The 16,615-nt window shown below is 29.7% G+C and overlaps 1 protein-coding gene across 1 annotated transcript in view; it reads left to right on the top strand.

Moving 5' to 3' along the window:
- Nucleotides 1-16,615, top strand: part of LOC123296560 (titin) — a 175,143-nt gene that overhangs the window by 27,618 nt on the left and 130,910 nt on the right. The window contains 9 exon segments of the mRNA XM_044878085.1: nucleotides 10,698-10,820; nucleotides 10,892-11,318; nucleotides 11,381-11,826; nucleotides 11,896-12,321; nucleotides 12,846-13,379; nucleotides 13,656-14,417; nucleotides 14,636-14,827; nucleotides 14,892-16,302; nucleotides 16,364-16,527. Coding sequence (XP_044734020.1) covers nucleotides 10,698-10,820; nucleotides 10,892-11,318; nucleotides 11,381-11,826; nucleotides 11,896-12,321; nucleotides 12,846-13,379; nucleotides 13,656-14,417; nucleotides 14,636-14,827; nucleotides 14,892-16,302; nucleotides 16,364-16,527 — 4,485 coding nt within the window.

Below are 16,615 nucleotides of genomic sequence, written 5' to 3' on the forward strand. Positions count from 1 at the left end.
ATTCTATGAATTAACATTAGCACAACTAGGTTATAATATAGATTAAGCTTACGAATTAAAAACGGGATCTCATAAATTTAATATTGTGTCAAATAGGGTTACACCCATTTTTTAAAAGTGTCTCTATTATATTCTATATTGCTAATAAACCGGGCATGGGTAAACGTGACTTAAAAAATTCCCTCAGACTCCTTGATTAAAATACGAGTAAGACAGTGACAACCTTACCAGTGTCAACCTAAAATACGAGTAAAACAGAGAAGCAACATTTATTTTTTCTACCATTATTAGAGTAACTGAGAATAATCGTATACCCGTCTCGCTTCCTCCTCTATGAGCAATGCGGATTTGGATAAAGAAACACATAATAAACTTTATGACCAACAATAAAGTTATAACAATGGTGACTTCGACTTAAAATAACTAGCCCACGCCTGTAATAAACCACTACAAAATATACAAAATTTTTATTCATTACGATAAGTGCCATAAAAATGCATTTAAATTTTAAATTTTCCAATTTCTTGTAATTTGACTAAATTGAAACTTTTTAGTTTACACAGGTAATAATATGGTGAGCTAAAATTAATATGGTCCGAATCCTTTTTGTCTAAGCTATATTAAAGATATATTTTTAGATTTGTTCTCATATAGAGTAAAATACCCTATTATATATCTATGCAAATTTTTAAGATTTGAAAATAACAATTTCGATTTACTTGATTTTGTGAAAATTAGCTATTTATGAAAAAGCATTCTAAAACAAGTGCTGCTTGATTGAATCTAGCAACCAATAGAGATTTCCATATCTTTTGAAAATAACACCATTACTTTTTGCCTCATTGAAATAAATGAGTGTAATATGGTGGGAGCGCATATAAATGGCAGGATACAATAACAATTTGTATACTGTAGTTGACCGGCGATAAATGTTTTGCAAGACGGCAGCGCATGAGGCCAGTATCTGTTGTATTATAAAGAACTGCTATCGACCTCTTATAGTCCGAAATTTTTGGAAAAGGAAAACAAATTAGTTATTTGTTCAAACATGCATTGACGAAGATTTTTCGTAAAAAATTTACATTATATTTACCTACTTGTTACTCGAAGAAGGCCCAATGGTTGCTTGTCTTTTAAAATTACCATAAACAGAGTATAATTTAACTTTATTCATGAATAAGCCGATGAAATGATGATTCTCTAAACTATGCGACAAAAAGGCAAGGACAACTTAGTCCAAATTTAATTGTAAATGGTACTTCGTATTAACCTAATATCTTTAGAATAAACATACCTCCACGAAATGGCTTGTAAATGCCACAGTATTATTGTCAAAACTACTTCAAGAAAATAACTCTAGCGAAATAAAATAAGTAACTATATAAGAAATCAACTCACTATGAGTGTTGGATGAATTTCTTAGGATATTTTGAAGAAAATTTGCTTGTACTTCTATCAATCTGCAATATACAAGCTGTATAACAATTTTCTAATAAATTCATTTAAATATTAACTGTTCATAAATAAGGAGTGACTGACCAGCTCTGTTGAATCACCTAACTGACTGACAATCATAACTGTTATTTATATGCAATATACAATCTGTATGATAATTTTCACCTTTAGTAAATTCATTTTAGTACCTCGTAAAACTGCACCGTTTTGATATCATATATCTGACCCCTGTCCTATCGTTCGCTTGACTGACCGAAGTAAGTATGTGTACACAACTACTAGAACCAATCCTCAACTTTTCAGCTTTAGTAAATTCAACAAACATTTTTTCCTGGCTCTTAATCCAGAAGGAACTATTCAGTTATGGCTTAAATTTTTTCTACGCTTGATTTGAATGTTTTGTTAGGAATTTTATAATAAACCGGCATTGATAATAATTATTTTCCACACATACAATTTTTGAATGTAAATGGTATCATTTTTTAATGTTACCAAAAAAAATATGCAAATTATTTCCAAAATTGTACATTAATAAATTTTATTAAACTTTTTTTTTGAATATGTTAATTTCTAAATAATAAAAAGTTTATCATCATGATTATACGGACAATAAAGACAATTAATTGTATATACACAAACGATTAACATATGTTATCTTTGTTTTTGATTCGACAACAAATCTAACAGATATAACAAATACACAATACAACATGTATATTTGAACGTCAAAGAGCAAGGTCACAGGTGATATTAAAAACAAAACACAAGCAAAAACGAATGATGATGTCATAATATGTATGTAATATTTAATATATAAATATTTGCCGAAAAACACGTTGAAAAATTAACGTTATTTTATCAATTTCATCTAAAATATATTGACCTTCAACATATGTCTCATATGAAGGGTCAAGTTACAATCACCCATATGAAACTTCGAGACCATACTGCGAGATTGCCAGGAATTCCTTCAGCGAAATTGTCTGTATGATACTTGGTAAAATGAGATTCTCGAAACAAGAAATTTAGTCCAGGGAAAAGGAAAAAATATTCACCCATTATTTAAGAGTAATCCCCACGTTTTTGTTCTCTTTTCTTGGTTTAAGTCTCTCTTATCTTTTTGAAATCTATGTACTCTTCAAATACTATTTGTTCTGCCCGCCCGTCAATACGATAACTCAAGAATGAAAAGAGATATTAAGCTGAAATTTTTATAGTGTGTAAGTAACCGTTAGAGACAGACCAACAGTTTAAATATAGAAAAAGTTTCTTATAAAAAATAAGCAACGTTTGTTTGAAACATTTTTTTGCAAACATCATTGTTTAACCGTGAGGGAGCAAATTATACTCGAAAAATGAAGAAAAGTTCTAGGAAATATTTTTGAAAATTTTCGGAATTTTTGAAAACCAAAACAAATAGCAGTCAAATATGGCTGCCATAACTGTATTGAATTTTGAACTCTTATAATTTATGAAAAATAATGCAAGCATTGACATTCAATACTTTCTATACAAGGTATTTCAACAATTAACTCAGTCAATCGTTTGTTTTGAATTCAGTTTTCATATACTTATTGACATTAATAATCTTAAATTGTATGTACACTCTGTGTCGCTAGGATTTAAATAGAGTATATATTCTAAAATGTGCGTTTTTTATGACTCAGAAATACATAACAAGAACCGATGGTGGAGGTGACGGGAAATATACACTTAGTGACCTTGAGAGGTGCCTTTTAGTTCGCATTAAGCTTTGTAATTCACATTTTAATAAAGCACGCTTTCATAGTTTTTTTACGAGTAATTTTTTCTTTCTAAATATTGAAACATCTTTTTTTTGCCAGTTTTAAGTTCTTTAAGTACTTCATATGAAAGACATGGAACATCGTACAAACAATAAAATTATGTATATGATACCGCACATACATAATACATGACAATTCAACAAGAATCGATTAATGATATAATTTGCTATTTTAATACACATTTTATTTACTTATATTCATTTGGTTTTTTTATTTTTTATAAATCTAATTTTATAATCATGGGTGTGTAATGAAGAGGTTTTACTATTAATTCTTTTTATATAAAAATGTAGCGGTTTTTTAAATATCTGTTAGCAATGATTAATGGTTATTCAATTCATGGGAATTGTATCACATAGTAGGAAAGAGATGTAAAAATTGGAATAAAATATAGATAAACAAAAATTTTATTTCTATAAAATATTTTTTACGTGAAACTGTCGGCGCTTATTTATTATTAGTTGATGAGGTCAATTTTCTTAAAACTCAAATAGTTCAAGGCGTAAAAAATTAACGATCGCGGGTCCAGTTAATAATATTAGTTAATATATATAGTCAATTTGTATGCTTGATTCTTGTATCGTAATTTCCAAACATATTGACCGATCTAATTGCCGTTTTATATTCGAAAGCTGATTTCTTAGCTATGTTTGATGAACATTTCTTCAGCCATTTAAAAATTATCATCACTTCTAGTTTTTGTATGAGTTTTAATTTCGGTGGAGGAGCAGATCAGTGCATTAAATATTGTTAAAAAATTTAACCTCTTAGTTTTTCTACTTCACGCATCTTCACGTTTCTTAATTGAAATTTAATCTGTTGATATTTGTTTATTTAATCGGTGTATCGTAGTTGCATTAATCTTTAAAATTAAAAAATTTAATTAAAATACTGTTATAAGCTTAGAATTTTACCTCGGTGATTTCAAAATTTTGTCGTTATTTAATAATATTTAATTTTTAAGCAACATTTTTGTCGAAATATCAGTGAACTAAAAAAACTCCTGATGTTTGTCTGTGCAAGATAATTATTTTAGGATCAACATTAAAGCTAGTTAGGAAAATATAAAGCTTCAACTTTTGTTGTGAGATAATTACTTTCCGAATTGCGCCTGAAAGACGGTATAATTTCTGATCGTCATATAAAGAATTCGTTTTATTAACGGGGGTAATCTGCGGAAACCACCATTTTGAAGATTGTAACATTTATATCTCGTTAAGAAATAGGAAGGTCTTTTTAAAAAGATTTTAAAAAAATTGAAAAAACATAATTTTATTATTATTATATCTATTCTTTTAAGGTTATAGTCAATTAAATTAGTTACACCGATGTTTTTTTTTCTACATTTAGGTTGCGGTAAACCTATTAAGACATTTATTAATTTATGCGAGGTCGAATTAGATTTGATTAGGCTTGGCTAAATGATATTGATGTAATTAATAAATCTACAATAATGTAAAATATGAAATAATTTTTGTTCTGAAATACATGTACTCCTGGTTTTTAACCCCAGACCCAAAAAAGGGGTGTTATAAGTTTAACCGCTTTGTGTGTCTGTCTGTGTATCTGCCTGTGGCATCGTAGCACCTAAATGAATGAACTGATTTCGTTTTTTTTGTTTCGTTTGAAATGTAATTTAATTGGGGGTGGGGGCGGGTTTCTTAGCTGTGTTTCAAGTGCGAGTTTAATGTTCTGTAGCCAGAACAACTAAAAAATAGGCGATGATCCACAAAATCGGTTCAGCTTGGAGAAGACTCTAAGGAAAAAGTTAATTTAATGGAGAGTGTTCTTAGAAACATTTCAAGTGCGAGTTAAGGGTTCCGTAGGAGTATTAATACATTAATATAATATAAAACCAATTAATTGAGATCCTAATACATTTTAAAATAGTTTTTTTCCGAATTCTATTAACTCACTACTGTCCTATAATATTATAAAAAGTAGTGATGACTTGTTAGTTAATTTTAGTTATAAATGTTAAATTTTTTATAGAAAAGAATATAAAAAAGATTTGTATTTGATATTTTATTATTTTTATGATGTAATTCTACAGTTTATATCTTCCACTTTTTTGTGTGTCAATGATGTTGTTTGTCATAATGTACATAATAACAAACAGGAAGGACCGCACAGGTGATTTCTGTAATAAATGGATACATTATGATCCGATTAAGTGATCTTTCTCTACATTTTTAGTGGGCTTTTTTTCAATTAAATATTATTAATGAAAGACATGTCAAAAGGATTGAGTGACATAAGTAAAAATTATTGGAAAAAGTTCTAACATAACAGGATGGATAAGTAAAATGTTTTAGGATTACTTAGTTAAAAAAATAATAATTTCGAAATTAAAGCCGCACAACTTGAATGGAATATATAGACAGTTTACTGGCAGTGTCTACCAATTTTAATACCAATTTTTACTTCTTTCTTTAAAATTTTAAGGAGCATTAAAAATGTATCTTTCAGCCTCACGGTAATATTGCGCAAAATATTATTGCTCAATCAAAGATTTATTGTCGACCCGATCAACTTATATTGAAAATCACACATTGAAAGATTTTAAACGGTTGCATTTAATTTCACATTGCTGCACAAATGACCTGTTTAAAGTGCAGCAGAAACTTTTACATTAAGTTCTTTTAAATTTTCGAAACTTGGGTTTTGTCAATTTTTAAATTTTTTTCTCCTACTTCTCCATTAATGGCGTAAAAGCAATCAATATAGCAGCTATAGACAGGATGACATTTTAAAAACAACAGCAGTGGTCCATGAAATGACTAAACCATTAAAAGAGAACCTAAGGTATTTTTTATTAAACAGTCCATTCGTACATTTGAATAGTTTTGTTGTAAATTACTATGGTTTATTAATACACATCTATTTTTGAAACGCCTGCAAAAACTCAGTTTAAGCCTGTTATCATGGGCTTATTTTAAGCCACCAGTTGTATTGCAAATTGATTTTCCCAATAGCTTATTTAAGCGGAAATCATCTGTCATTCTATAGGGCAGATATAATCAATAATTTTGCCCATCAACCATCAATCAGTTCCACAGTTCTAATAATCTTCTTAGTTCATTATATCGGACAGAGCAATGAAAAACCTTTTAATTATCTATTACCTACTGTAAAACGTACCTTGAGGATTTACAAATTTTTAAAAGCGTGAGCGATCTACTATATTTTCAAGCTCGCGATTATTTTTGTGAGAGAGTTGATATCTTTGCCATCGTTTTACATAGGGTTAAGAATTGAAAGTGTTTAAAGGAAATTTCGTATTTTTGTGCATCCATATGATCAAAAACTCTTTTATAATCTTGGATCAATTTCGAACAAATATGCGCTCATGACTACGTGTACATTTTATGTCTAAAAACAAAAAATTACGTAAAAATGATTGTGTGTATGTACTAACTATACTGAGAATATAAAAATTTTTTTCTTAGTGTTATATTAAATATAGATTCATATCGCGGCCAAGGTTCTTTTTTATGAAATTTTATTTCTATTTTTGTTCACAAATTATCAATTTCTGTGTACCCTTTAATAATTTAAAATATAGAGATATGGTAATCCATATATTAATATATTATCTAATTAATTTAATTAAATTTACATAATTTTTGGGAGATTTACTATAAATATTTATTTTACAAAATTAGCAAAAATTACCAATTGAGAAAATTAAATCGTATTTTAGAAGTTCTCTTTAATTGGGCTTTCACAGGATACCTTACTGTGAATCAACAATAAATGTAATTTAAGACCTTATTTTATTACAGTTAAAAAGTTTCCGAACCCCAAATCCTGAAGTACCACAAATTATATTTTAAAAGTATCCATCTCCCAGAAAGACCGTATCTGTCTTCAATACAACTAAGAGCTCTATACACCGTTTGCTAGTTTTTACCAATTTTGCAACACACAGTGTTTTCAAACGATCACCCATTCTAGAACTGTGCTCAATGTTGCTTAACATCAGTGATCAGGTGAGAACTGTTGTCTTCAATGGGGTATGTATGGAGCGTGACGATGACGCGAGTTTCATGATTTTTGTTCACCCAAAAAGTGCTCAACGTGCGTAAAGAAGTTTTCTCTCCTTAAACCTCTACATAATTATTAATTACGTAGATGCATGGTGAAACTATGAAAACGCAAAGAGAACCGGTAATTTACAAACTATATTGTATGTTATACACATGGTAGTATACCATTCCATTTTTTTAAACAACTTCCTACACTCCGACTTTTTTTCCAAAGCATATTTTCTTAAAAACTATTATTTTTCTCCTAAGTACCCCTTTGAAAAACCGGACAGGAAAATTATTTTAAATTTTTAACTCTTTTGCTTATACTAAATATAATTTGTGGGAAGTACAATGGAATTTACGCACATCTCTTGTTTCTAAAAGCTGTAAAGAGTATACCTATTCAATTGTTTTGGGTCCAAGTTTTATCGTCTATCACAATGTTTAAAAATTAGATTTAAAATATATCTGATGTCATGTTGTTTTCTAAAAATACAAGTGATAGTGGATAAAAGCGATTTTAAGGGTGTACTAGGTGTGTGTAAATTTTGACGCCGTCTGAACTAAACTCTATAATTAGATTACGTAATAAGAAATGATGTCACGCATCTTCATAAAACAAAAAATCAAATGTAGATATATTTGTTATATGTAGAACTACTAAACTAAATGCAATAATAAACTTTACAACTAAATGGTTCGCCAATTTTTATCTTTGCCAATGATTTCTCTGAAGTACAGCGGATATGTGTTTATGTCTGATTTTATTGTAAACACAAGTTTTATAATTTTATAAAAAGTTTATATCATTTTTTTTTTAAATAAAATATTTGAATTTAATTAGTTTTTATAATTTTTTACTATTTATAATTAATATATTTTCTATATTAATTGTAAATAAGTATTAATTAATTAATGTACAATTAAAATAACTTTATCTTCATCTAAATTTCACTCGAGCAGAATGAGGAATCTTGTTAGAATTGATTCGATAGCAAAACGAAAGGAAATTGTGATTCACGAAGTGTCTCTTTTCTGTAGACTTATTGAGCTACATGTATAGGTATAGCAATTTTTTCAGTTCTCGTTTAATGAAGTACGCTCGGAACTTTCTATCTGATATACCTTATCGGATGTACCTAAATCGTGGGATCAACTAAAATTCAATCTACAATATCTTCGTTTTCCTGAGTCAAATCATCACTTATTTGTAGCTTATCAATCATCACTGATTCATTACTTATGAATAAATAAATATGTTTTTTTAAATTGAATTGATGAAAATGCAATAATGTGAGTGAGGCATATAAACCGTTGCTTATTTATACATTCAACTTTCATTAAACAATCATTTTAGACCACGCTGTCTAGGATTCGTAAAAAGAAACATAAAAATTATTTCATAAATTTTAAGCATAGGTATGCTTTTATTATACTGCAGCTGACAATTTCTTAGAAAGAAGTGTAATTTCTTTGGTCTTGGAAGGATAGGAAAGAATTTCTTGGTCTTGGAAGGATAAACGAGTAATTCCATGACTAGACGTAATAACATTCGAATGGGAAAAAATACCAAATTAGTTTTCATTTTTCTAAAGTAAATAAATCACGTGGTTTTGTGGAATTTTTATACCAATATTCTACAATTTTATTATTTACAGGGGGGCTTCGGTAATCAAGTCCTTATCTAATCTGGCGCTTTCTGTTATCTGGCATATCTATAACAAATACATACATACAACGCTATGTTTGAACAGATTTCAATTTCAGCGCTGCACTTTGATTTACCATTTTATGAGTAATTTGACGAATTACAAAGTTTTCCATTACAAAAACATTCCGGACTAAAAATGATGGTATATTCTTGTTATTTTATTCGACTCCGAATTCTATCCAGTTTGAAACTGAATAAAATAAAGGCTCTTGATATGTGGCTAGGGATATAATATGTTGCCTACAAAGGTTGGATAAATGCCAATAAAAACTATCTTGAAATATTAATGATTAATATATTTTAAATTTTCATTAAATGTTCTATATTTTAAATTTATTTTTAGATTATTGGATTATTATTTTAAACCACGTACATACATACATATTCGAGTTTAATTTAAAGAAACTTTTTATATTTTGATATGTTTAACATTAAAAGCATTTTGAAATTTGAGAAGTATTGGCGTCAGCTAGGAAAGTTATTAATACCGCTGTATAAAATTATTGTATTTTTTTAAATCAGACTCTTTTCATGGATACAAATTGTTTGATAGTTTTCGTTTGTAAAAATAAAATTAATTAAAAATCAAGAAAAATGAACCGAAATGAAAATGATCTAACAAGCGCTTGTTGGATCTTAAGTTATTTTTATATTAAATGAATAAAATAGCTGTATAAAACACAAATTTTTAAATTTTTTCAGCTTAGAATTATTTAAAAAAATTTAATTTTTAAAATTTAATACAGCGTCTTTAAAATGGCTCAATTGCGTCAAAAATTCTGTACGGACTTTCGATTGTCATCGAATTATCAAGGTTACATAAGAAACCGGTTACGTGGATGTACGACCAAAATCGTCTAGGCTACTGACTGGGAGGTTGCGGGTTAGAATTCAGGCAGCGGCAGTGTGAACAATTATAATTAATGGGCGGTAAAACTAATCACATTGTCGTCGCTTGGATAAGAAAGAAGTAACCGATTCCACTCACACCATAAAAAATTAAATTGTATATTGGATATAGTTTAAAATAAAATAAATAAACATTAAAATAATAATGATGTGGGTGACCTCTGTTATGAATGGATATCTGAAAAACGAAGGATAAACCCCTTATTATTATTATTATTATTATATCATAGATAAACCAGATTGACCTCATTTCTCGAACTTACATAGTAGGTTTTCTTTTAAGGCTCTTCGACACTCTAAATAGCTTATGAAAAAAATCGGTTCGGAATTATATGGTTTGGGATATTTATATTCTTAATTTTAACTTCATGCAGCACTATAATTAACGATTTAAATAAATATTGCAAAAATTTTTGTGATAAATAAAATTGAATTCAGATCATTGTTTTGATAAGAAAATTAAATTTTAATTTTTAATGAAAATATCACTCAATAGAATACAGATTCAACTGACGTTTTGGATATCTGCCAGCTGTATCAAAGGATTTACGCTTGAAAAACTATGAAAAATGCTTAAAAAACAGAGAATCTTTCAAAATAAATTTAATTTTTTCTATTTTAAACGAAATTTTGTTTTCGTAATTGCGATCTTAAAAGCGATTTATTAATTAAGAATTGATATTTATTGTTATCCCCGATTGCACTCGTAAACTCACTTAAATGAAAATTTCCAAAAAATAAAAATAAAATAATTTATATTAATATATATTTTTATATTTATTTTAGAGTGGTGATTGGATACTTCTTAAAATATTAGAACTTGAACCAGATTTAACATTACTAGGTGATACATTAGTCGAAGCGTTAGAATTACAAAAAGCGCATAATGAAGTTTTATTGCAATTACAGGTAAATACTTCGATCGTTTAAAATTTATTAAGAAAAATATAATAAAAACTAATTTTTTAAATGTTGTCTAGAATAAACAAAGTCCTGTTGAAGAATTACTTCGACAGGCTGATCAACTTATATCCACACAAAAACCACGTACTGAAGTATACGCAGCAATGGCCGAATCGTTAGCGTTAGCATGGAAAGATGTAAATGCACATTTAGAACAACGTCGACAGATATTAGATATGAATGTTTCGTATCATCAGAAAGCAGATGATTGCCATGATAAAATGAAAGTACTCGAAATGGCATGTAATGATACCATGATACCAATCGAAATCGATGCTGTTAAAAATTTTCTGACCAACATACATGATATGCGACGTGCTGTTTTAGAATCTCTAATGGTAGCCCTACAACAGGGTACCGCCTTATTACATAAATTAAAAGAATTGGCTGAACAAGGAACTTTAGATTCACGACCACAAAAAATAAAAATACCAGTACAACAAGGTAAGAACTTCGTTTTCCTAATTGAAAACAAAGTTATTTGAATTCTCTTCTTTCAATTTCAGCAATAGCGCAAGTTGAAAGGTGGATGGAATCACTACATGATCGTCGAAGACTGTTAGAATTATCATGGGAGAGTAGGAAATTACAGCTAGAGCAATGCTTAGCATTAGCATTTCTTGCAAAAGATTTACGTGATTTAGAAAACACAATTTTACAAAGACGTGAAATATTAAACAATAATGATCATTTGGGTGATTCAGCAGCAAGTGCCGAACTATTTTATAATGAACACGATAAACTGTATAAAGAAGCCAAAGATTTACAAGATAAGAGTTTAAAGATAACAAAAGCAACCGAACAATTTGTTTCAAGTGGATGTTTTGCTGGAGAACAAGCGACTGCTCAAGCATATGGTGTTTTAGATTTAGCTACACAATATTTAACAGACTTAGAAGCGAAAATGGAATTACTTACATCTGCCATTGATTTCTTTAAATCAGCCCAGAATGTACATATTTTGAAATTTAATCGTTACATAACTTTATTTGTACGTTGATTTTTTAATTTTAATTTTTAGGCATTGGATAAATTACAACAAATGGAAATAGAATTAGTCAGTCCAAATTTGTCGCGTGCAGAGGTAATAAAGTTACATTCAGAATCTGAGAAAGCTATTAAAGAAATTGCCGATCCACCAATCGAAGCCGGATATGCACTTTTGGAAGCAACTGGACGTTCAACAGGAACAGAACATGTTAAATTTATGGTGGAACAGTTAGAAAGTAGGAAGATATTCTTGGATAGTTTATGCGTTGCTCATAAGGAAGAACATAGACGAGTAATGGAAGCGTTAGATAATTTCCTTAAACGGCAAAATGAATTACATACTTGGTTGATAGATATTGCAGAAGCTTTTCTTCAAAGCCATCAAGATATGGGAAGCGATGTAGTGTTGGCACAAGATTTCTTAGATTTACATACTCAATTATTACGGGACATTCAAGTAAGTTTTATCAATATGCGAAGCTTCTTATCAAAACTCGGAAAATTTTTAAGATCATTTTTAAATTGAAATAAACAACTCTCTTAAAATAATCAGTCACAAAAACAGTAAGACTTTCGCTCGCTACTTCAACATTTTTCAGAAAAGAACAGGAACAGATAGTAACACATGGTGAAGAGCGAAATAAGATTATTTAGGGTCAGTAAAACTAGGAGATCATTAATCTCATCAAAACATTGATTGAGGAATCGAGATATCAAGGGAAAAGGCACTTATCTGAATTGAACAGATATTGGAGAGTTTGGATAAAGAGGTTTTTTTTATAAAATGAAAGCCGCCAGATTTTCTGTTCATGTATAAAAAAAAAAATATCTTATTTGCACAAAGCTACCAAAAATATGACGTCGAGTTTTGTAAAAAAGAAACTGTAACACAGTGCAAATACTACGTTTTTGGTAGTATCTGTTGTTACTGTTTGTTGAAAATTGCTAATAAAAATTTGACTTGTGTTTTTTTTTTTTCAGGAAAAAGGAACCGAAATTAATACTTTATTATTAACACTACCGCCAATTTTAGAATATTTAGAGCATAGCGAACGACAAGATTTGGATAAAAAAGTTGAAAATTTACACGAACGTTGGATTAACATTAAGAATATTTTAGAAGGACGATTAGATTTAGCCAGTTTATACGTACAATTTTTAACACAAACAAACGAATTAGATGCAGCAATGACATCATTAGAGAATTCGGTGAAGAATAAAAACGAAAAATTGAATGAAAATGTTATCAGTAAATTGGAAGAACAGTGGTTATCATTGAAACCACTTTATAATAAATTAAAAGCTCTTGGTCATCAATTTATTGAAGATGTTCACAAAGTTAGTGATCCAAATCTGGATTCACAACGAGCAATACTTTGTGTGGAATCAACACTAGAACGGTTGGCAAACAAACAATTGACAGTGTCTGAATCATGGCAAACTTGGCAAACAGAATTATCAGAACGTCGAGAAACATTAATTCAATGGGAAAAGAATATAGTTGAATCGAATAAGGTATGTTGCTTTTCAATATCTGCTTATGTTCAGAGTCATAGACAAAAAATTTAGGATGTTTTAGATTTCACTAGATGTCTATTTATTCTATTAAAAATTTTTTCTTTCATTTCTGCGTACGAGAAACTTTTCAGATCTTTTGCTTTATTTGTACCATTTAATCAGCCTGACGAATTGTTTGAGGAGAGATTTGAGAAAAGGAAAAACAAAATGCTGTCTCACTTCTATAGGCTTTCGAAAATAGTCCAGTAATTAAAACAATGATTTTATTTTCAGACAATTGATTTGGCAACAAAATTAGATAGCGAATTATATCCAATTATCACCACTGGCAGTACTGAACCATTACATATCGTATCCGATCTCGAAGACAAATTAGATACAACATTAGAAGAAATGAAACGTACTCAAAAAGGAATCGAAGAGTGTTTAAGAATAACCGAAACATTGTCACAAAAGTCCTCTGAAGTTCAAAATGAAAAAGTGGAAACAAAATTAAACGAATTAAATAATAAATTTTCAAATGATATTACAGAGTATTCACTTTTAACACAAATGATAATTTCCTACTTTAAACACATAAACGAAATACAAAAGAAAATTGAAAGTTACAAGCAAAAATATGATAACGAAAAATTATCAAATGATGTTGCACAAACGGAGCATTTAATCCATGAACATAATTCATCAAATCAAATTTTGCAAGAAATGTTTAATTTTTCACAAAACGAATGCGATCGTCTAATATCGAAAATCAATAAACAGGAACCAGGTGATGCTGCCCAAAAAGATATTTCTAGAATTTTATATCCGTTAAAACAACTACGTAATGATTGGGATAATATGTGGGAAGAACGACGAAAAGTTTTAGAAGATCATCTTCAGCTATGTCATTTTGATTCGGATCTACATCAAATTAATGATACATTAGATGATTTGGGTAAACAATTGAATGGAATTAAGGGAAAATATGGAGAATCATTGGCAGAAGCAAAAGCTACATCATTGGCGTTTGTTTACTTTGAAAAAACTATCGAGGTATTTAGGAAGTATATTTTATTTTTAATACAGTTTTTTGCGTCATATAATTCCGATTTTTAAGTAAGCAGGCCTGCACATCCGATTAATTTTGCAGTCCTAGACAGATTATTTTCTTTCTCGAAGTCGGGCCTTTATAAATTCAATCACCTACCCTTAAATTTTACAAGAAACATCTGAACCCTACAAGTACTTAAATTTTTTTTTTTAATTTTTAGTTACTGGAAGACAGGTTAAAACAATTTGGAAACACAGCCGAAAATATGCTGAAAAACCAACACATTCATTCACCGCACATTGAGGCAGAACTGAATAAACTTCGAAATCGTTGGAATGATTTCAGAACACAAGTACAAGATACACGTCATTTAATTGATTTGAGTATTAAATATTTTGAAACTGTTTTAAAAGTAAGTTTCAAAGGCAACACAATAAGTTGTATCAAATATTTTAATTTTGTGTTATAAATTTTAGGCCGAAGAATGGTTTAAAGAAGGTAATCAATTGTTGAGAACAATTGCACGAAAATCATCACTTGTAAAAACACCCGAAGAGGCGACAGAATTATTAAATGAACTCGAAACTTTCTTGAAACCAGGAGAGCAAAAACAAGACGAACGAATACGTGAAATTTCGAAAATGGCCTTTGAACTATTTGGCCATGAACAACCGATACAAGTTAATAAAGTTATACTTGAAAATCAAGAATTAACTGATTCATTTTCGAGTATCATAAATGAGTTAAATATATTAGCTAATAATCTGAAAGTAGCTGAAGAACAAAGAATTAAGGATATTGAAGCACAAAGGTTAAGAGATATTGAAGAACAGCGAATTAGAGAAGCTGAAGAGCTATTAGAAAAACAAAGAGCTGAAGCAGCTAGAATAGAAGCTGAAAAAGCTAAAGCAAAAGCTGAAGCTGCTAAAGCCGAAGCAGATGCTGCTAAAGCTGAGGCAGACGCTGCTAAAGCACAAGCCGAAGCTGCTAAAGCAGCAGCTGCAGCTGCTGAAGAAGCATGTAAAACCGCTGCGAAAACATTAAACGATGCAGCCGAAGAATTTAAACAGAAAACAATTGTAATTAATACTACCATAGAAAAAAGTACTTTGATTGAAACACAAAAACTAGTACCTGAAAAATTACTTATAACTGATGGTACGCAAACTGTCGATACGGTGCAAAAAACTGAAATTAGTCAAACTGAAACAACACCACAACAGGTTGAAGAACATGTCGTACATATTATACCAATTGAAAAAGAAAAATCAGATGATATACAAATTGAAGAGATCCCACAATTAGAAGCACCCAGATTTATTGTCCCATTAACCGACATAATAATACAAGAAGGTTCCTCATTTACTTTCAAATGTCACGTAACTGGATATCCGTTGCCAGTCATTCAATGGTTTAAAGATGGAATCTCAATTGAAAGCAATTTAGATTATCAAACAAATTTTGAAAATGGCGTTTGTGCTTTAACTATTGAAGAAACATTTACGGAAGATTCAGCAAGATTTACATGTAAAGCAAGAAATGCGGTTGGATCTGCCGAAACCTCTGCATATTTATCTGTTAAAGAAACTGAACCAGACGAACAATTAATACCGCCATACTTTACAAAAACATTAACACCAGCCCTCGCTCGTGAAGGTAGTAAATTTCAATTTGAGTGTGGAGTGCAAGGTAATCCTTTGCCAACTGTACAATGGTTTAAAAATGATACTTGTATCGATAATTCATCCGATTATGTTATCACGTATAATAATGGCGAAGCTATTTTAACTTTCGAAGAAGTTTTCTTAGAGGATAATGCAACTTTCACGTGTAGAGCTGAAAATCCTTTGGGTGTAATAGAATCAACCGCAAACTTGAATGTTGAACGTACGTTAATTGTTTGTTTTTATATTTTTTTGTACGTAAATTTTTATACTTTCTTTTCCAGCATTGGAGCCAACAGAAATTCCTACATTCTCCGTTCCATTGTCTAATGTAATGGCACGTGCAGGTCAAAAAATTAAATTAGAGTGTTCATTCTCTGGTATCCCAGAACCGAAAATTTCATGGACTCATAATGGTCATTTACTTCAAGAATCTCACGATGTCAAGGTAAACATTTTTTCTATAGTTTAAGGCTGACGATTATTCTAATTTTCTTTTGTAACCTATGTTTTTGGATACCACCCAAATTTCTCAA

The sequence above is a fragment of the Chrysoperla carnea genome, chromosome 3, assembly GCF_905475395.1.
Source record: "Chrysoperla carnea chromosome 3, inChrCarn1.1, whole genome shotgun sequence".
Lineage (NCBI taxonomy): Eukaryota > Metazoa > Arthropoda > Insecta > Neuroptera > Chrysopidae > Chrysoperla > Chrysoperla carnea.